The sequence below is a fragment of the Peromyscus leucopus genome, chromosome 7 (assembly GCF_004664715.2).
Source record: "Peromyscus leucopus breed LL Stock chromosome 7, UCI_PerLeu_2.1, whole genome shotgun sequence".
In the NCBI taxonomy this organism is placed as follows: Eukaryota; Metazoa; Chordata; class Mammalia; order Rodentia; family Cricetidae; genus Peromyscus; species Peromyscus leucopus.
The window spans coordinates 115,632,450-115,654,058 of NC_051069.1; the positions used below are offsets into that span (position 1 = coordinate 115,632,450).

General features: G+C 48.9%; 1 protein-coding gene across 4 annotated transcripts in view; it reads left to right on the plus strand.

Moving 5' to 3' along the window:
* The first annotated feature begins 765 nt into the window (after positions 1 to 765).
* The window catches only part of Osbp2 (oxysterol binding protein 2), a 160,541-nt gene continuing 139,697 nt past the window's right edge, over positions 766 to 21,609 (plus strand). For 3 of the 4 annotated variants that reach the window (XM_037208132.1, XM_028870682.2, XM_028870683.2), the window contains exon 1: positions 767 to 1,425. In XM_037208132.1, the coding sequence (XP_037064027.1) occupies positions 791 to 1,425 (635 nt within the window). In that variant the 5' untranslated portion in view covers positions 767 to 790. Of the gene's footprint in view, positions 1,426 to 21,609 lie in introns of all 4 variants that reach the window. The other variant, XM_028870681.2, reaches the window with a different exon arrangement.

Consider the following 21,609-nt stretch of genomic DNA (forward strand, 5'->3'; position numbering starts at 1 on the left):
TCTTGTCCCTCTGACGCTGCAAACCTTGTCTCTTTGTTAGAACTAATGACAGGCCTGTCATCTGAGGGAGCTTGGCAATTTGCTGCAGGAGTCAAAACATATTGTTAAGAATTTATTAGTTAGCTTCCCTCCCTGAGGGCTGCACACACATCTGACACACGCATGCATTGGGGCTGCTTCCCAAGCGTGTCAACCTTGCTCTCATCTCCTGCTCTGGTCCCTGACAAAATGTATCACAGAGCTCTCTAGCTAATAATGACACTCACTGAGCATCTACTATCAAATGTGCCCCATCTTATTACAGCCGCTGAATTGTCTTCATTATACAGAAGAGCAAAAGGAAACTCGTGAAGTGGCTGCAGTTCCCACGGCTTGGGACCTGGCTGGATTTCCCTCGATCTGACTCCCAGAGCCTGGGATTTGCTGTCCAAGACCCACGGCTGTCCAGAGCAGCGCCCAAGCGCACCTCGTGGCCTTCATTCACCATTGTTCCCCTAGCGCCTGGTACAGGCGGGACAGCAGCCCCGGGTGGGAGCCTGAAGCTCGAGGTGCCTTCCACGTTGCCTGCCCAGCTCTTGGCCCACGGTGCTCCACCTGAGCCTGAGCAGTGGAGGAACCCACGCGGACCCACGCGCGCCCCGGGTCTCCGCACGGCTCACGTGAGGGCCCCACCCGTCCCGCCCACTCCTCCACCGACCCCGCCCTGCCCCGCCCTCCGAACAGGCCCCGCCCAGTCCCCTTCCCGCCCCGCCCCCACTCCGTTCTCGACCGCGCTCGGGTCCACAGCTCTATGGGGAAAGCGGCCGCTCTGAGCCGAGGCGGCGGCTGCGCTGGCCGCTCCCGCGGGCTGTCGTCGCTGTTCACGGTTGTGCCCTGCCTGTCCTGCCACACGGCGGCGCCGGGCATGAGCTCGTCTACATCCGGCTCAGGGCCGGAGCCCAAGCCCCAGCTCCAGCCTGTGCAGGCACCAGAGCGGGAGTTGCTGTCCGAACAGGTGTGCAAGCCAGTTTTTGAACCGGTGCCGAGATCTGAACCCGGGCCCCAGACGACGTCTGAGCCAGGGCCCTCGGGGGCTGGGCAGGAATCGGAGCTACAGGATTTATGGCTGGAGTCAGAGGCGGGGCCAAGAGCAGGTGCTGGGCCCTTCCCCAAAATCTCATCGGAGGAGCTAACCTCTCTGGGGTCAACTGTAGGCAACGCGCCCCTGGCCAAGCCTGAGCCCAGGTCGGTGTCCAAGCCCCAGCCGCTTCAGCGACCAGGACAGGCGAAGACTTCTGTCGGGAGTCCAGTTTCAGGGGCTGGTGTCCCAATGGTCGCACCACCTCTGGACAGCTACAAGGGCTGGCTCCTCAAGTGGACTAACTACCTGAAAGGCTACCAGCGCCGCTGGTTCGTGCTGGGCAATGGCCTGCTGTCCTACTACAGGTACGGAAGTGCCGGGCTGGGGGAGGTCTGAGGTTGGAGGGTGGTGATGGCGGGCCTCGACTGTGGTGTGTCACCACAACCTTCTGAGATGTTTGGAAGCATGAACTCCTGTAGAAGTAGTGCCTGGCAACTGCCAAGGGTGGATGTGACCTGTGGACATGGTCTCTGGCAAGCTCGGCTTTACAGGGTTTGTGGGGAGATGGAGTGGAGGAGTGAACCAGGTTCTCGGTCCCCCTCCTGTTTTGATAGTTGTGGAGCCTGGGAGGACAGCCATAGCCAGCCCTGTACAGTCCTTGCTGGTTCTGGTTCACTGTGTTAGGAATGGAAGGAGACAGTTACTGAACTCCACACTTAGGGTCCTCTCTTGGGAAGGGCTGCTGTTCCTTCTTCAGGTGGTTACTCAGTTTGTTTCCTACCTTTGCTGGGACTAGCAGACCCACAGCTATTATCAGACACAAGGTGTGCCCTTTGGGAACCCAAGCTGATGTTCTGTGCAGAACGGACACTTTTCCTGCAGAGACATGGTTAACGCTACCCCCCACTAATGCTACCCCCCACTAATGCTACCCCCCACTAATGCTACCCCCCACTAATGCTGGTCGGAAGTGGGAACTTCCCCAAGGCTTCCTTCCCTTTCACGCTAGGTATTTCCTGGGAGTTTAAGCTTCTCCGTCTCAGGTCACTCTAGATCAGTGGTTCTCAAACTTGGTGGGATTGCTGCAACAACGTCTAGGCCTCTCTCTGAATCCCTCCTGCAGTAGACCCGAGGGAAGGGATGGCTTTTCTAAAAGCTCCCGAGGAAGGACTGTGATGCTGGTCCAGGGTCACACTCCAAGGAGCTCTCCTTCAGAGTTCCTGTTGGAGCTTGGGTTCCCTGAGTCACTTGGCTCTGATAATACTTCAGGTCCTTGCCACAGGGTTTAGGCTGTTCTCCCCAGCCCTTTGGAGACCAAGTGCCTGGTTTAGTTAAGTGTGCTATGCCTGAGAATTGTTGCGCTCAACTGCACCAAGGTGGGGGTCATTGGCCATACTTGCTTCCCGGTGGAGGAGGAGAAAGTCAAGATGAGTCTGAATGTGTCCTACACACGCAGTGTCGTGGTGTCCTTTGGCCCCCCTCAGCGGTGACCCAGAACACACTGTCCTTAGAGTTAGCATACCAACCAACAGGAGATCCTTTCCAGACGTGATTTTAATTTATCTTAACATACACTTCAGTCATGCTACTATTTTACCCAGATAGGCCTCGGCAGGGGCCCTCAGTGAATTGCTGAGTTACTTCCTTTGGAGGCCAGGGGCATCATGTCAGCTGTGGACCACACACTTCATTTCATCCCTCTAGCCGTGGTGTGAGGTAGATTTTAATATCGTCTTATTGCACAAGTGGATATTCTGAGCCCCGAGAACATAGCTTTGTCATCTGGTCACCTGCCCAGAGATTCTTTCTCAGGCCTCTTGGACGCAAAGCTCTTCAGTGATCTCACCCCTCGAGAACCAACTTGTCTGGAAGCTTGCTTACTAAAAAAATGTTAGTTTTTAGAAAACTACCCTGCGACATGAAGTAACACACGAGATAAGCCTGTTCCATGATTGTACCAGTGCACAGTCACCCTGGATTCCGGCTTCCAGTACTGTCTGTGCTTGGTAGGTGTGCTAAACTGTAGAGGTCAAAGTAGGACGTGTATGACCTCGCCGCATGCTGGTTTGATTTGTTTGCATTAGAAAAGCAAAGGTTCCCCATTCTGGCTTCTTCCCATGGTTTTGTATAGACAGTTGGTATTTGAAGGTAATCCTAGGATGCAGATTCTCTGGGCCACTAAGAAAAAAACAAAAACAAAAACAAAAAACCCTTACTGCCTGCTGACAAGGTTGTAGAGATGAACTCTGGTTTGGAGGAAGAAGGAAGAGAGAAAAAGTTTCTCTCTCTCTCTCTCTCTCTCTCTCTCTCTCTCTCTCTCTCTCTCTCTCTGTGTGTGTGTGTGTGTGTGTGTGTGTGTGTGTGTGTGTGTGTGTGTAAAGCCAACTTCTGTCACTTCATTAGGCTGTTCCTAGAGTCCAGGTGGGTATAGTTGTTCTTGGCTCAGCTAGGGGGAATGAGTGATCCTGACATTTATCCATCCGTGCGTTCTTAGTTTCATATAAAGTCTGCTGGGAAGGGGAAATTGAGGCTGAAGGAATGAGCGTTAGTAGCTTATCGGCTGGCACCCTGATCACAGTACGTGTCAAGATGGAGAATGTCCCTTGGAGAAGCTGGGTCAGCCGCTCTTCTGCTCTGCGTTTCCTGTACGTGACACCACCACCTTACTGTCCCTCCTGGCCTGTTCTCTTTCATTGAGACAGACTCCCTGTGTAGCCCAGGCTGACCTTAAACTCTTTTTTTTTGACCTTAAACTCTTGACCTTTGTGCCTCAGACTTGGCTAAAGAATACATTCTAAAGAACTAGTTAGCTGCTGTTCAATTATTTGGTGAGGAGGAACTCATGTGGAGGTCAGAGGAGACTGTCAGGAGAGAGTTCTCACCTTCCACCCTGTGGGTCTGGGGGATTGACTTCAGGTCACCAGGCTTGGCAGCAGGCACCTTCACCCACTGAGCCCTCTCGCTGGTCCTGTTTAGCTGTTTTTAAAACATTACATATTTAGAATTATTTTATGTATGAATGTTTTACCTGCATCTATGTCTATTCACCATATGTTTGCCTGGTACCCTTGGAGGTCAGAGGGGGCATCAGATCACCTGGAACTGGAGTGACAGATGGTTGTGAACCACCATGTGGGTGCTGGGAATTGAACCCAGGTCCTTTGCAAGAGCAGCCAATGAAGCCTTGCTCTTAACACTGCAATTAAACCCTCATCTAAAGGAGGAGGGGAAGCATCCCATGAAATAAAAAAAAAAAAATTCCCTCTAAAACTGTAAAATAAAAACACCCATACTCCTGCAGTTAACCCTGACAACTACCTTTATTCTTCGTGCTTTAAACCTAACTCATGATGCAAAAACAAACAAAACCAGAGGCCATTGCTTTTAAATGTTCCACAGCAACCCAGATGATGAGCTAGCCTTTGCTCATGCTTCGTAGCAGTGAATCAGGACAAGACAGATTTGCTAATGTGCATTTCATTGCCAACAGACTGAAGCTGCCCGGTCTTTTATTTTTGAACTGTTTCTAAGAGAGTGTTTATTGAACGCAAACAAAGGCGGCGGCAGTCTCGGAGACCAGAAGTGGCCCACGCTTGGTCAGACCGACTTAGGTGTTACTCGGTGTGGAGCCTGGTCCATGCTCCTGCTTCTACAGTTTGGGCTTTGTTGGCCTTGCACATCTCTGTCCATCGCCTGCTGATTAATCATCTGTATCAGGAGCCCTTCACAAAATAGCATTGTGTAGATCTTCAGGGCTGGGGATCACTTACCTTTCAAAACATCTAAATGTATTCTTCCCAATTTAGCTAAATTAGTGTGCCGGTTTATGGCCACAAAATACACTTCAGGTGCCTCCACTGGCTATTCTGAAAGGAAGAGTTCAACCTCAAAAGTCTCTGAGGGAATCCTGGGGACCAGGAACAACTATATGAAAATAAGGGGTGCTGCTCTCCCCAGGCTTGACTTAGTGCCAAGGACTGGTTCCATCAGCAAATGCTGGCTCTCCCCAGGGGCCTGTGAGGCAGCCTGGCCCTCCTGATAGTCTGATTTTTTGCCTCACAGTGCCTAGGCCAACAGATGGATGCAGTGACATTCATGCTACCAGGAGCCAAAGGATGCTGCTTGTAAATACTGTCACATGTGAGCAGTATTTCTGGGAGGTGTGGTCACTGTACACAGTCCTCTCCAACAATGTGGTAAGACACAGTAAGATGGAGGGTGAGATGTTCTTCATTGCCTGGCACCCTTAGTTATGTGTCTGTTCAGACGTCACCCAGGAATACAGTTTCACATTCCAGTTCTGCAGCTAGTTCCCATTTTAAGCATTTTATTCCTAGCTCTTGTCTCACAGAGAACATTTAATTACATGAAATTAGAGAAGAATTCATACCGATACAGAATTTTCAAAGGTATTTATCCCAACAAGTCATTATAGAGAACTAAAATGCCCAACACGACCTTTCTCACATTAAGGAAACTGATCAGGTGAGGCAGGATTCTGTGTTGGGTGCCAGTTGCTTGTTTGGTCTCATAAATGACATTTGTTTCTCAGGGGATGACTTCAGACAGAAACACTTTAGAAATGTTTTTATTGCCCATTCTGATCTACGCTCAGTAAGGGGCTAAGGCAGTTAACGAGGAGGACCTTAGCCTAGATCCTGGAGAAAAAAGACAGTGTCAAGTGACAGTAAAACTCAAAGTCCTCTGCTGAAGACCATTGCACATTTGAGGAGCTGGACCCACTTCAGAGTGGGGGCCAGCTAACAAAAATGGCTCCCCTCTTGGGCCCTAGATGGATTATTTATCTCTACTATGAGCTCAGCATTCCAGAGCCAACCTTGCAGAGGTTGGACCCCAAGGAAAGGCGTTGTTTTTGATGTCACTTCATTAATACTTAATTGATGAAAGGGGGAAACAAAAGCCCATGCACAGCAAAATGCCTCTGAAAACGTGACGCGGAGCCGAGAGTCTGTGGGGTGAGTGAGGCACTGAGGCCCTCCGGGAGGTAGGCCGATCATATTAGTTAGGCTTGACTTTGAAATGCGGAGTGTTTCATGTGTTAAGAGGCTGGAGGGGAACACACAGACATGAACGTGTGATAACGATGATGAGGGTGGTTGCCAAGAGTGATAAGTAGACCAGGAGGGGTTGGAGATAATGCTGTGCATGCTGACGTTTTTAATGAGTGCTGCTGACATGAACTGTAATTTCCCCCATGAAACCTCCTCTGAACTTTCCTCTTTCCATGAAGAGCTAAAAACCTGAGTCATGCTTGTTGCCTCCTCCCGCCTCATTCCATTCCAGATGGAATTTCCAAGCCATGTGTCTTTCCTGTAGTCCCCATCTCTGTCCTGACGCCGCGCATCGTAGCTTTAGTCTGCTTTCTGCTTACCTAGTGCCCTGGCTTCCAGCCACTGTCCTGGTCAGGACCTCTCTGCTATGGTGCAGGCTCCCGAGACAGTGGCCCTGGGCTTGTAGAAGGAAGTACATCCCTGCGCTGAACCCCTCTGAAATGCCTGTGGTGGCTTCTGGCAGCACCAACGAACAAGGCTTCCTTCTCTAGGAACTTACAGGGTGTGTCTGTGGGCATCTCAAGACAACTCTGTGCCCTGAGGACACCGTGGGCAAGCTCGGCATCGTCTTTCTGGCATACCTGGTGCTTTGCCACCATAATTGATATCTCGATAGCTCGGTTAGTCTGCGAGTGGCTGAGGGAATAAATGAATGAATGAGAGGTGCCTGTGAATTGATGGGTTTGAAACAAAAAGCAGTGTGTTTCTTAGTTTGTTTTCCATGTAAAACCTTGTTTATTGAAGTAAGATTGGGCATATACAGTGGAGAAGGCAGGCTTAAGCCAGAAGTGCTGGAAAAGTGACAGAAACACAGATATAACATGTCAACAGGCTCAAATGTGTTGTGAGGAGTGATTCGGTGAATTTGCAGCTCATTTTTGTGTGGTTCATTGTTTTAGAGAATATTTTGTGTGTGTGTGTGTGTGTGTGTGTGTGTGTGTGTGTGTGTGTGTGTGTGTGTGCAGGTGCCTGTGGAGGCCAGGAGAAGTGTCAGATCACCTGCAGCTGAAGTTACAGACAATTGTGAGCCTGATGTGGGTGCTGGGAGCTGAACTCTGATCCCTTTCAAGAGTAGCGAGTGCTCTTAACCCCTGAGCCCCCTCTGCAGTCCCTGGCCCATTGGTATTTCTGTCGACTTGTAAGTGTTTAATGTAGTCTGCGTGCACAAGGGTGACTTGTCACTTTGTGAAGTTGGTTGTGGATAAAGGAATGAAAAGCAAAAGTAAAGTTTTTTTTTTTCAAGGATGTTTCTGCCAAGCTTGTAGCTCTTTAAATTAGCCGTGTGGGCCTGTTTGCCTTCTGTGTGTTACACATGAGAGACTCCATGGGAAGCAGAGCACAGGCAGAGATGAGGCCTCTACCCTCCATTGCTTTTGCATAACAGGGTTGTCTTTTCATCTGTGAGGTCTTCTCCAGTAAAGGAGTGTGACTTTGCCTTCCACGATGCAGCTCAGGAACAACACCAGGACCTGACCCTGCAGATGTCTCCCCGACTCCTATCCTCACTGGGCTCTTGGGTCCAAGTCTAACCCCGAGATGGATGCACTGTTGGGAGGACTCAGTAAGATGTGGCATACAGTTAGCCTTACAATAAAACTATCAGATCAGGAAAAAATGGGGGAAGGACACATGGGGTGAACTCCAGGGAATGCACCCCATGGTGCCGCCGGCTTCTAGGGGACTGACTCAGTGGAGTCACACAAGACACATCCAATTCTCCAGTAATACTTGACAACATGTGTGAAATATTGCCACCACAGGGGGCTTGTTTCTTAGCCCAAGCTTTTGCTGTAGGACGATCCTATGGAAGCACCCGGTCCAGCATGTGCCTAAATCCCAGATTCCTATAAGGAGAGCAGATCTCCAACATATACCAGATTGTATATAGACAGTGTGAGCATCACTGTCAACATAAACCACATTGTATAGACAGTGTGAGCATCATTGTCAACATAAACCACATTGTGTAGACAGTGTGAGCATCATTGTCAACATAAACCACATTGTGTAGACAGTGTGAGCATCATTGTCAACATAAACCACATTGTGTAGACAGTGTGAGCATCATTGTCAACATAAACCACATTGTATAGACAGTGTGAGCATAATTGTCAACATAAACCACATTGTATAGACAGTGTGAGCATAATTGTCAACTAAGGAATGTCAGGAAGCACCCTAAAATCCAAAGCTCCCAGACTCTGATCCAGGACTAGCCTTAGAAGCAGGCCCTTGGAAGGATAGCAGCCTCAAGTTTGTGTGTGAATCTTGCTCCTCCTCCTTGCAGACCCCAGTGATGCCGGTCATGGGTGAGGGTTAGCCCTCACCCTGCTTCAAGGACAGTGAATGCTCCCTCTTGACTTTGAGCGATGAGGTGTCCTCTTGTTTCTGACCAGAGCAAGCCATATGCGAGCTGTATTAGTGACTCCTCTGTTTATATGACCAAAGCAACTTATAGAAGGGTTTATTTTGACTTACGGTTCTAGAAGGAGAGTCCATACTGTGTGTGTGTGTGTGTGTGTGTGTGTGTGTGTGTGTGTGTGTGTGTACATGGAGACAGCATAGCAACAGGAGTGGGATGCTGGCTCATCACAACCTTATCTATACATAGGAACTGGAAAGAGCAAACTGGAAGCGGAGTGAGGCTGTAAACTTTCAAGTGACATATCCTTCAGCCAGACTCCTTGTCCTAAAAATTCCACAACTTCCCAAGGCAGTCTCACCAATTGTGGACCCAGTGTTCAAATACATGAGCCTATGGGGGCCATTTCTCATCCCCCACACCAACCTTCCAGGGTCCATATCTGATCTAGTCTGTAGCTCTCTGTCTGCCCTCCCCCCTACCAAAAAAAAAAAAACCCAAAGAAGGGTAAGAAGGAGGGAGGGAAGGATGGAGGGAGGGGGCAAGAAAGAGGGAGTAAAGAATGTGAGGTCCCTAGGACAGGGTCAGTGCCTGTTGATCTCAAGGGGAAAAACAGCAGGGGAAATGGACTGCTCTGGAAACTGACATGTGAGAATACAGCGCTGCACTGAACGGGCGGCTTGGTGTGTCCTAAATCACACACCAGATGTCACCACACAGGGATGTGGCTTCAGGAGTCTCTGAGTCACACTGACTCTTTTTCTTTTATATGCGATGCCTCCCCATGTCTCCATTAAAGCAAAACCAAACAAAAACATAAAAACAAAACCACTCTGTGAATTCCGATCACTTAGCAATGCTTCACCCCTCCGGGCTCCTCCGGGGCCACACCTCTGCACGTCTCATACCAGTTTGACTCCTACCATTTGACTGCGATGCTGGGCCACTGCCTGAAACCAAGAAAGGGGCAGATGGCCTTGCAGAGCTGGCATGGGACACTGCCACATTGTGTTGTCCTTTAATGGCTCTGTGGGTGCTGCTCTGATACGGGGTATGGCTTCCCCGAAATCACCAGGTACATACAGCACTCACTGCCCTTGTCAGCTGCCCCCTCCAGCTCCTCCTGGCCTGCCTTGTCTCAGTGCCTGCTCCACAACCACATGCCTTTTATTATTCTCCAGGAACTTCACAGAAGCCATTGCCTAAGATGGAGGGTGCTCAGTCACTGATGACAGAATCTTGACCTGACAGTAATACCAGGGTCATCTGGGTGTTCCTGGGTTGGATCTACTCGGTTCCTCAGGGATGATCTGGAGGAACAACACTCTGAATGCCCTTCCAGTGGCATTTCTCCATGCACACTGCGAGCGAGGTGTGGGCTTCCTCTGGCATGTATTGATCTTAGTAGACTCTCAAGTATCAGAAAAGTATTTTATGGAGAACACACATCATGGGTTAGCAGACCACTTAACAACAGAGTGTGTGCTTAGCATGTGTGGTGCCCTGGGTTTGGTCTCCATCATAAAAAACAATCAAGCAAGAAAAAAAAAAAAGCTTTGTAATATTGATCTCTTCTATGCTATAAAGACCCACTGTACAGGGGCTGAGGAGGGAGGGAGGTGGCTCAGTCAGTAAAGTGCTTTTTTTGTAAGCAGGAGGATCTGAGTTTGATTCCCAGAATCCGCACTTGAAGAAATCTGGACATGGTGACACAGGCTTGTAATCCAGCACATAGACAGGTCCTCAGGGCTCTCGAGCCAGACTGCCTGGGCTGTTTGATGAACTCCAGGTCAGCCAACGAGAGAGATCTTGTACCCCCAGGATTAGATGACAGCCCCTGAGGAATGACAGCTAAAGCTGACCTCTTGCCTTTACATGCATGTGCACATCCGTGCATGTGCATATATGTGCACCCATACTAACATGGCAGGGGAGGGAGGTGGGGAGAAGGAAAGAGAAAAAAGAAGTCAACATTCAGCCTGGACCATTGCAGTAGCCCAGGGGACCATTGCAGTAGTCCAGGGGACCATTGCAGTAGCCCAGGGGACCATTGCAGTAGCCCAGGGGACCATTGCAGTAGCCCAGGGGACCATTGCAGTAGCATAGGGGACCATTGCAGTAGCCCAGGGGGACCATTGCAGTATCCCAGGGGACCATTGCAGTAGATAGGGGACCATTGCAGTAGATAGGGGACCATTGCAGTAGTCCAGGGGACCATTGCAGTAGCCCAGGGGACCATTGCAGTAGCCCAGGGGACCATTGCAGTAGTCCAGGGGACCATTGCAGTAGTCCAGGGGACCATTGCAGTAGATAGGGGACCATTGCAGTAGTCCAGGGGACCATTGCAGTAGATAGGGGACCATTGCAGTAGCCCAGGGGGCCATTGCAGTAGTCCAGGGGACCATTGCAGTAGTCCAGGGGACCATTGCAGTAGTCCAGGGGGCCATTGCAGTAGTCCAGGGGACCATTGCAGTAGATAGGGGACCATTGCAGTATCCCAGGGGACCATTGCAGTAGATAGGGGACCATTGCAGTAGCCCAGGGGACCATTGCAGTAGCCCAGGGCAATCATTGCAGTATCCCACGGGACCATTGCAGTAGTCCAGGGGACCATTGCAGTAGCCCAGGGGGGCCATTGCAGTAGCATAGGGGACCATTGCAGTAGCATAGGGGACCATTGCAGTAGTCCAGGGGACCATTGCAGTAGCCCAGGGGACCATTGCAGTAGCATAGGGGACCATTGCAGTAGCCCAGGGGACCATTGCAGTAGCCCAGGGGACCATTGCAGTAGCCCAGGGGGGCCATTGCAGTAGCCCAGGGGACCATTGCAGTAGTCCAGGGGGCCATTGCAGTAGTCCAGGGGGCCATTGCAGTAGATAGGGGACCATTGCAGTAGCCCAGGGGACCATTGCAGTAGCCCAGGGGACCATTGCAGTAGCCCAGGGGACCATTGCAGTAGTCCAGGGGACCATTGCAGTAGTCCAGGGGGCCATTGCAGTAGTCCAGGGGGCCATTGCAGTAGATAGGGGACCATTGCAGTAGCCCAGGGGACCATTGCAGTAGCCCAGGGGACCATTGCAGTAGTCCAGGGGACCATTGCAGTAGCCCAGGGGACCATTGCAGTAGCATAGGGGACCATTGCAGTAGCCCAGGGGACCATTGCAGTAGTCCAGGGGGCCATTGCAGTAGTCCAGGGGGCCATTGCAGTAGATAGGGGACCATTGCAGTAGCATAGGGGGACCATTGCAGTAGCCCAGGGGACCATTGCTGTAGCCCAGGGGACCATTGCAGTAGCCCAGGGGGCATTATGGAGTTTCTGGGGGGATCAGGTACATCATCTGGGAGAGGAGAGGTTCAGGATGAAGAAGGGTCCAGTATGTAAGAGAGGGGTTCAGGATGGAAGGGAAGGGTCCAGGGTGGAGGGCGTGGGGTCCATCAGGACTGGAGGAGAAGGGTCTGGGGTGCGTTTGTTGTACAGAAGGGCGCCTGAGCCCTCCTGCTTCCTCACCACTAAGGCCGAACCCTTGACAGGGAGAAGGAGGTAGGTTCTTTTGCTCAAGGTTTGGTTGTCAGCGAATCACAGGCATGCAGGAGAACAGTTCACATCATGGTAGGCAGGAAGAAGGGGAAAAGTGCTCCCCAGGTGACCTCCTTCCTCCACAGGTTTTGGTTCTCTCTTTTGCCACATCCCAGTAAAGCCATCGTGTTGTGATGCATCACGGGACTCCACTGCTAGGTGAAGCCTGTGGAGGTGGGGTTTTGCTTTGAGTTTTATACCTCGTGGCTTACAAGAACCTTCGAAAAGCGGAAGAGCAGAGCTTCCAAATCTTTCCTCTTTTACTCAGGGGTTGGCCTGAATTTAAGGCCTTTGGCTTCTCGAAGAAAACTTCAGTGCATTACACAAAAATTTGGACTGAACCAGCCGCCCTGTACGTCCCTCCTTGTACTACACGAGATTTTAATAAGGACCAGATCTGAGCGGTCATCACAATGGTGTCCAGGGTGCTTCTGCACGTGTCACTCCTATTTGATGACAGCCCAGAGAGAAAGGAGCGTAACCTGTGGTTAGAGCTGGGAAAGCTGGTTCCCAGTGCAGCAGCCCTGGAAGAGGGTGTCTGTCTGAGATCCGAGCCCAGTGTTCCGAGGGGCACACCCCTGCTCAGAGCCTCCCCTTACTGCTGGAGGCAGCACGTTTCCATCCGCTGCCAAGCCTGCGCCCCCAGACTTCCCTCGGTTTAGGCACTGCCCTGTTTGCCTTGGAGATCTGTGTGCACAGCCTCAAGGTGGCCTGGGAGCCTTGGGGACCCTCCTTTCTCTCTTTGCTCCTGTGGGTCCCCTTTATTCAGGAGCCTTCACCCCCAGCTTCACTGGTTCATTCAGGACTGGGCTCCGTGGAGCCTCACGGGAGACTCGCGTTGCCCCTCTGCGGTCAGATACTCACCAAACACATCAGTGGTCGGCAAGGGCAGGCTTGTCTGCCGTCTGTTGTCTGGGAGATCAGCTGGTGCAGTGGAGCATGCCTGTAATCTTAGCACTTAGGGGCAAGGGAGTGGAACCATGAGTTTGCCTCAAAAAAAAACAAGGGTCTGGGTCGTGGCTCACTGGAAAGGTTCTTGCTTCCTTGGGCTCAATCTTCAGCACCACAACATAAGGCTTGCTATCTCAGTTCATTCTATTTTAATCCTGTTTTTAAAGGGAATAGTCTTGCCATGTTCTCAAAACTGGCCTTGTATGCCAGGGTGCATGCAATCCTCCTGCCTCAGTCTCCTGAGAGGCTGTGGCTGCAGGAATATGCCCGTGTTCCCAGCCTTCTCTCGATTATTATTATTTTAGATTATTTTATTTTATGTGTATGAGTGTTCTGCCTGCCTGTTTGTCTGCGCACACGTGCATGCAGTACCTGTAGAGGCCAGAAGAGGGCGTCAGTTCCCCGGGAACTGGAGTTAACAGCTGTGAGCTGCCAAGAGAGTTCTGGGAGCCAAACACAGGACCTCTGGAAGAGCAGCCAGTGCCCTTGACCTCCGAGCTGTCTCTCCAGCCTCCTTTATCTCCGTTATTTTGAAGTGTGCAGATCAGTGGTGTTGACTGCCGTCACACTGCCTGTGATCTCCAGAGTTTTCCTGTCTTGCAAGTCTGAAGTCCATGCTCACTGAACAGCCCCTCCCCCTTTCCCTGTCCTCAGGCCCTTCAGGTTTCATGGATTTGACTATTTTGGCTGTTTTGTAAAAACGGAATCATAAAGCCTTTGTCTTTTTGTCGCTGGCTCATTTTACTCAGTATGTTTTGAAGTTCATTCTTATAGCATCTTTTTAAAGTAATAAATACTCCATTGTAAGAATGTACCACACTTTGTTTATGCTTTGGTCATGGATGCTTGTTGTGATGGTTAGTGTTTGTTTGGTCAACTTGACACAAGCTAGGGTCATCTGGGAAGAGGGACTTTCATTGAAAAAATGCTTCCATCAGATCGGCCTGTAGGAGTTGGTGTGGCTTTTTTTTTTTTTTTTTTTTTTTTTTTTTTTTTTTAATTAATGACTGATGTAGAAGGGCCCAGCCCACTGTGGATGGTGCCATTCCTGGGCAGGTGGTCGTGGGTTGTATAAGGAATCTGACAAAGCAAGCCATGGGGAGCAGGCCGATGAGCAGCGTCCCTTCATGGTTCTGCTTCAGTTCCTGCTTCTGTGTCCCTGTCCCCGACTTCCTTCATGACGGACTGTGAGCTGAAATAAACCCATTTCTGGCCAAGTTGTTTTAGCCATGGGGTTTGTCATAGCACCAGGAACCTAACGAGGACTCGTGGGCTGCTTTCCTCTCCTGGAGACTGTGGAAGTGATGCGCTGAGCAGCTGTAATGATAGCCCAAGACCAGAGTCCAAGCCCTTTGGTTCTCGCACGTCACCAGAAGCAGAATTGCTGACTTATATGCTTGTTTCTCTCTCTCTCTCTCTCTCTCTCTCTCTCTCTCTCTCTCTCTCTCTCTCTCTCTCTCGTTTTTTGTTTTTCTTTTTCTTTTCTTTTCTTTTTTTTAATTTTTTCAAGAAAGGATTCTTTGTGTAACAGTTCTGACTGTACTGGAACTCACTTTGTAGTCCAGGCTGGCCTCGAACTCACAGAAGATTAGCCTGCCTCTGCCTTTCAAGTGCTGGGATTAAAGGCGCATGCACCACCACCCAGCCCATTTTTGGAGGAACTTCCATCCATACTGGTTTCCACAGCAGTCACCATTTTATATTCCTACCTGAAGCCTTCGCCATTTCCACATCCCTGCCAACGCTTGTTACTTTACTTTCTAGTTTTTTTCCTCCTTGTTTGCCCCCCCCCCTCTCTGTTGATTTAATTTTTAATTATCTGTCTCTGTGTATCTCTCTGTGTGGGTATGTGCACATGTGTGCAGGTACCCATAGACCAGAGCAGGGTGCTGGAGCCCCTGGAGCTGGAGTTCCAGGTAGTTGTGTTTGATGTTGGTGCTGGGAGCTGAATTCTGCAAGTCTCCTAACTGCCCAGCAACCTCTCCAGCCCCAGCTTGCCTGTTTCTGATGCCAGTGTGGGGTGATGTCACTGTGGTTTTGTTGTTGTTGTTGTTTTGTTTTTGTTTTTCGAGACAGGGTTTCTCTGTGTAGTTTTGGTGCCTGCCCTGGATCTCACTCTAGACCAGGCTGGCCTTGAACTCACAGAGATCTACCTGGCTCTGCCTCCTAAGTGCTGGGATAAAAGGCGTGCGCCACCACTGCCCGGCGTCACTGTGGTTTTCATTTGCATCCTCTGATGATTAGTGACACTGAGGACCTTTTCATACACTTACTGATAATTTCTATATAATTTTAGAGAAATATATATCTTGCACCCTTTTTATTTGTGTGTGGTGCTTGAACTCAGGACAATGCTGTACCATGGATCTACCTCCTTAGCTTCTTACATACATTCACTCACACACACACACACACACACACACACACATGCACAGGTGCACACTCATATACACACAGATGCACACTCAGGCACAGACACACACACACACACACACACACACACACACACACACACACACACGGTTTTAAATTCAGGGACGGAGTCTCACTAAGTTGCCCAGCCTGACCTCATACTTGCTGTGCAGTCAGTCGGTCAGACCTTGACTTATGCCCCTCTTGTCTCGGCCTCCTGAGTAGCTGGGATTACAAGCCTGTGCCACCAGGCCCAACCTTCCTGCTCACTCTTAAAATCAGTTGTTTGTTATTGCTGACGTGTAGGACAGCAGCATCTGTCGGCTGTGTGGTCTGAAGATGTCTCCTTCCTGCTTTGGTGGCGGTCTCTACAGTTCTCATGTGCTGTAGTCCATCCGCTTCCCTTTGCTGCCTCTGGGTTTCGCCCTGGACAAGCCAAGTCTCAAGCCAGCCCTTTCCCCCTGCATTTTCCTCTAAGAATTTTAGAGTTTTAGATCTTAAATTTAGATTTTTAATCTATTTGGAGTTTACAAAACTTCTTTGGAAGCCTTCGGATTGGAATGCAAGGCCTCAAGCTTATGCTGTGCCCCTGAGTCACAGTCTGCAGGTGATCAGCTAAGGCTCCAGACACTCCCCCACCGTGGGGTGTCCGGCGGTTCAGCCCTGTTTGTTGAGGAGACCCTCCTTTCCCTAGCTAATGTTCCTGTCACCCTCACATTGGAGGTCCTTTGACCACATGCATGGGGTAGAAAGACCACCCTCCTGAGGACTGCTGATGTCAAGACCCAGCTATGCCTTTATCATCTGCGGAGGTGGTGGTGGTGGTGGTGGTGGTGGAGGTGGTGGTGGTGGTGGTGGTGGTGGTGGTGGTGGTGGTGGTGAGCGGGTAAATCCAAGGAGACACCTCTAAGGTCCCTTCTCAAATCTCAACCTCTCTCTCTCTCTCTCTCTCTCTCTCTCTCTCTCTCTCTCTCTCTCTCTCAGGCATGTGTTTGCATGTGTGGGTGTGCATTTGTGCATGAGCAGGCCTGAGGTTGACCTCAAGTGTCACTGAACCCAGAACTCACCTATTCAATCTAGCAAGTCAGTTTGCTTGCTCTGGGGAGCCCCTCTGTCCACTTGGGGCCACCCTGCCCACCCTGCATGTAAATAGGTGCTGGAGGGTTCTGAATTCTAGCCCAAACACTGTGCAGCAGGAACTTTACCCCTGTAAATCTCTCTTCAGATGTACCCCCCCACCCCCCCACCCCCACTTTTGAAGTGCTGGGGACCAAATCCAGAGCCATGCATTTGATGGGCAAGTTCTCTCCAGTCAGCCACATCTTTACCCCTCCTGAGAACTACATGTAGATGGCAGCCCGTGAGAAGGCGGGTGACATCAGGGGCAGATTCCCAAGCCCTTGGAAGATCTCTGAGAGGCTCGAACTTTGTGTGGCTTTTAGCATCTCCCTTTTGTCTCCTGTTCATCTGCGTGCATATAACCACGGCTCGCCCTAAGCCTCAGGTCTCTCTCTCCAGCATCACGTGCTATGGACCTTTTCCTCCACCACCACACTCCAGTGACAATGGATCCTGTGTGCACCCTGACACAGTAGACAAAAGAGAACAGATCCCCAGCTGGCTGTGCTCCTAGATCGGACAGCTTTACCCCCACAGACTACTGGGGATGGTTTATAGCGGCAATGTGTTAGTCTTGTTTGAGCGCCTGCGGGTGGCTGAGGCAAGAGTGGGCTAGTGGGATGTATCATTCCGCCATGATGGCAGAGTACAGGGGAGAGAGGAGAGGGCACAGCATGCATGCAAGCAGAATGAAGCTCTCATTCTGGTCCACATTCTACTCGGATGAATCACAGCAACCGACTCAGAGGCATTTCTTCCCTACTCACCTGTTCCCAAATACCTGGCAGCCACTTCCCAAATAATTGGCTCGGAGGCTTATTATTACTAACAAATGCTCAGTCGATAGCTCAGGCTTGTTACTAGCTAACTCTTACACTTAAATTAGCCTATATTTCTATTTATTCTTTGCCATGTGGCTCATGGCTTGTTACCTCGTTTTTATACATCTTGTTTGCTCAGTGTCTGTCTGGCGTCTCCCCTGACTCCGCCCTTCTCCTTCCCATCATCCTTAGTTTGGTTGCCATGCCTATACTTCCTGCCTGGCTTCTGGCAGGAAGTGTGTTATTAAACCAATTTGAGTGACAAATCTTTGTATAACACGGTTATTCCACAGCACCTGCTCTCTGCTCTGGGGGTTGATCCCTCAAAGCCCAGTGGTAAATTCGTAGCTGTGGATTGTTTATCAAAGAGGGTGTTAAGAGTGGCAGAGAACGCTGGGCGGTGATGGCACACGCCTTTAATCCCAGCACTTGGGAGGCAGAGGCAGGCGGATCTCTGTGAGTTCAAGGCCAGCCTGGGCTACCAAGTGAGTTCCAGGAAAGGCGCAAAGGTACATAGAGAAACCCTGTCTCGAAAAACCAAAAAAAAAAAAAAAAAAAAAAAAAAGAGTGGCAGAGAACACTTACACGTTCTGCTCTCCCTTCTAGTGACCATATGCTTTAGTCTCTTGATAAGATTTATTCTTGACAGTTTCATATACATGTACAATGTACCTTAATAATATCCACTCCAACTCCAACAGACACAAGCACCCCCAACATATACCCTGCTTTCCTTCATAGACCATTCTTCTTTTTAAAAAAACAATGAAGTCCAGTTAGGGCTGCCTGCATATCACAGGCAAACCTATCAGCAACTTCCCCCTAGGAAGAATTGTCCTTCCCTGGAATCTCTCAAGTGCCTGCCCTTGTTGTGTGGCCTTTGGTTTTCCAGCTGCTCCTGAGCTTTGACAGTTTGCCATTTGCCTTTGCTTAAAGCCAGATGGGAGTCCCCTTTACATTAGATTACCGCAACTAATATTAATGTCAGTGCCTGTGGTACTAGAGGCCACAGGTGTGTGTGTGTGTGTGTGTGTGTGTGTATGTGTGTGTGTGTGCATGTGTGTGTGTGTGTGTATAAATTCCTGAATAAATTATCCATAACCTCATGCTGCGATCTGTACATTTAAACGTGATTGGCCTTGGTGTGCTAATTTGGAATTAAGCATTTCCTTGATTGATCTCCGTGTGTGCTTCCCCCATAAGACAGGGTTTCTCTGTGTAGCCCTGGCTGTCCTGGAACTCACTTTGTAGACCAGGCTGGCCCTGAACTCAGAGATCCGCCTGCCTCTGCCTCCCAAGTGTTGGGAGTAAAGGTGTGCGCCACCACTGCCCCTGCCACCACCGATTTGTGGCGTTTCCACCTTCTCTGTCGAGGTAACTGATTTTTCTTCACTTTCTTTGTTTCGTACAGTGTCTTCTCTGGTCTGTTTTCACACTACTTGAGTCTTACACAAAAGGACACAAGCCGCAGAGCTTCAGGGCACCCTGGGGGCGGTGGCAGCCGCTGCCAGCGTTATATGATAACTTAAAAAAAAAGAAAATCTGTTCAAGTATCCTGAAATGTTCCGTGTAGGAGAGCCCAGAGTCACAGGCCCACGGCTGCACTCGAAATAGAGCCCCGTGCCCTGGGGACCTCGCTGTCGCCTTATTTCTCATCCCTAGATGCTTAGTGCGCAGTCTCGTTCCCGAGCCTGGGACTCAGGAGGCCCCCGTCGTCACCAAAGTCACTCTTCTTCCTGCAGGGAAGATTTAAAATATTGTACTCACTTTTGATTATGGAGATATACGTGGATGTATTATATAATGATCCCCTTGTTCTCGTCACCCACCCCCCGCAGGTCTCACCTGTGGTCCCAAGCTGTGGCGTCCATGTGCCGTGTGATTTGAAGCAGATCGCAGACATCTTTAACTTTGGTTGATAATACTTCCATATGTGTCTCTTTACTTACTTTTAATTTGAAATTACATTTCTTTATTTGCAGGGGTGGGAGTACTCTTAGAGGTCAGACGACCACTTTGGGGAGTGGGTTCTCTTCTTCTACTTTTGTTCCAGGGACTGAATTCAGGTTGGCAGGCTCTGTGGCAAGCGCTTTTCTCTTTTTTTTTTTTTTTTTTTTGGGTTTTTCGAGACAGGGTTTCTCTTGTGTAGCTTTGTGCCTTTCCTGGAACTCACTTGGTAGCCCAGGCTGGCCTCGAACTCACAGAGATCCGCCTGGCTCTGCCTCCCGAGTGCTGGGATTAAAGGCGTGCGCCACCACCGCCCGGCTGTGGCAAGTGCTTTTACCTCCTGAGCCGTCCCCACCACCCGATTCGTATGCATTTTATGTCTAACACATGACAATAATTCTGTAATGCTGTCACCTATCCTGTTAATATTGAAATTTCACCATTGGTTTTAAATTTTTCATTTTTTTCATTTTCATGTGTGTGTGTGGGGGGGTACATGTGTGGGTGTATGCACGTTTGAATGTGTGTGCGCACATGTGTATTTGTGGGTGTGCATGCACATGTGTGCACATGCATGCAACAGCTCATGTCAGGAACCAGCCTTGATCACTCTTGTACAGTATTACTTGAGCAGGGCCTCTCAATCAAACCCAGAGTTCACTCTGATGTAGCCAGGCTTGGTGGCCACTGTCCTCAGGAGATGCCCCCTGCCTGCCTTTCTGAAGCTGAGCCGTGTGACTCATGGGGATCTGCACTCCAGTCTTCTTTCTTCTACAGCAAGCAGTTAAATGGCCCAGCGAGCGGTCTCCCAAGCGCCACCTTTCACAATTTCTAAGTCTCACATACCTGCAATTCATTAATGCTTATCTTCAGATTTGTAGAGGATACCTTTTTTTTTTTTTTTTTTTTTTTTTTTAAAGAATTAGCAGAGTGCATTTTTATTTATTTATTTTTTTTCCTCCATCACAGGCAATTTATTTTGTTCTATTCATTCACAGTTAATACAGAAAATACTTGGAAACATTTCCATATAATGTTTGACACAGAAATCATCAAATAGAAGTATACAATGTTGACAGGAGGCAGTACATTTATAATTTATAACCCCAAATGTATTTATAAATTAGAAATGGAAAGATCTACAAATGAAATTATGAAGGTTCACCAAAGTCATTTAATCTGTCAGTTTCTCATTCATTTTTATGTCTTAATAATATTCTATTGTATGAATAAGCCACATTTTATTTCTCTCCAGTATTTGATAGCTATTTGAGTTGTTTTAACTTTTTTACTATTAGCAACACACTGCAGTAAACCTTCATGTACATGTTTCATAGGTGCACATTTTCAGTAGTTTGAGGATATATTCCTAAGGGTAGAATTGTTGAGAAACAGAGTAACAATGTTTTGCATTTTGACCAACCACCAAACTGTTTTGCCAAAGTGGCACACCATTTTACAATCTCACCAAATCCTTGTTTTTAAGGCTCTGATTTTTGTACAAAAGCATTCAATCATTCTGTCAGACCAAACCAGGAAAAGTAAGCTATAGTTCAGAGCTGTTCTATTCCATTTACTATGCAAAGCCATTCTTGGCGTTTGCAACTCTCAGCCCTTTTGAGTATTCTTGCAGTGTTCACCTTTTCCTCCACCACTTTTTTTTTTTTCCTTCTTTTTTTCTGGTTTATTTCTATCTATTACAAATGTATAAAAAATCCTCCATCAACGCTGCTGATAGCAGCAGAACCTTGAGAAATATACCTTTGGTTTGCCTCAGAAAAGGAACATATATTGTACTGTAAAGTTTATAAAATTGGCGCAAAACATTGTGATAATGTTACAATACCAGTTTTAAGAGTTCAGTGACTAATGGGGAGCCGATGGGATACATGCAGAACTGTGAAAGCGATCTCACTTAGCCAGCTGTACACATAGACTGTAAATCTACATTCAGATCATTTTTGAACTAAGACTATCATCTCAGTTTATCTGTTGAGGTTAACCAGGAAACCCCAGAATATACCTTGATTTTTGCAAAAAACAAAATAGGGGGAGGGGTTTCTTCAGCATTTCAGTCCACGAGTAACAGTATCCTAACAGGCAAAGTGTTCTCTCACTGTCAACATAGAATGAACTGCTGCTGGAGGTCAACTTGGGCTTTAATTTGCATTAGCGCTTACATGCATAGTAGTCCAAGTTGTTGACCTCATGACTTTTAAAAAGTAACTCTAAAAAAGGAAAATGGCCCTTCTTGGAAGACTAAAGAAAGACATCCAGCCACAGTTGTA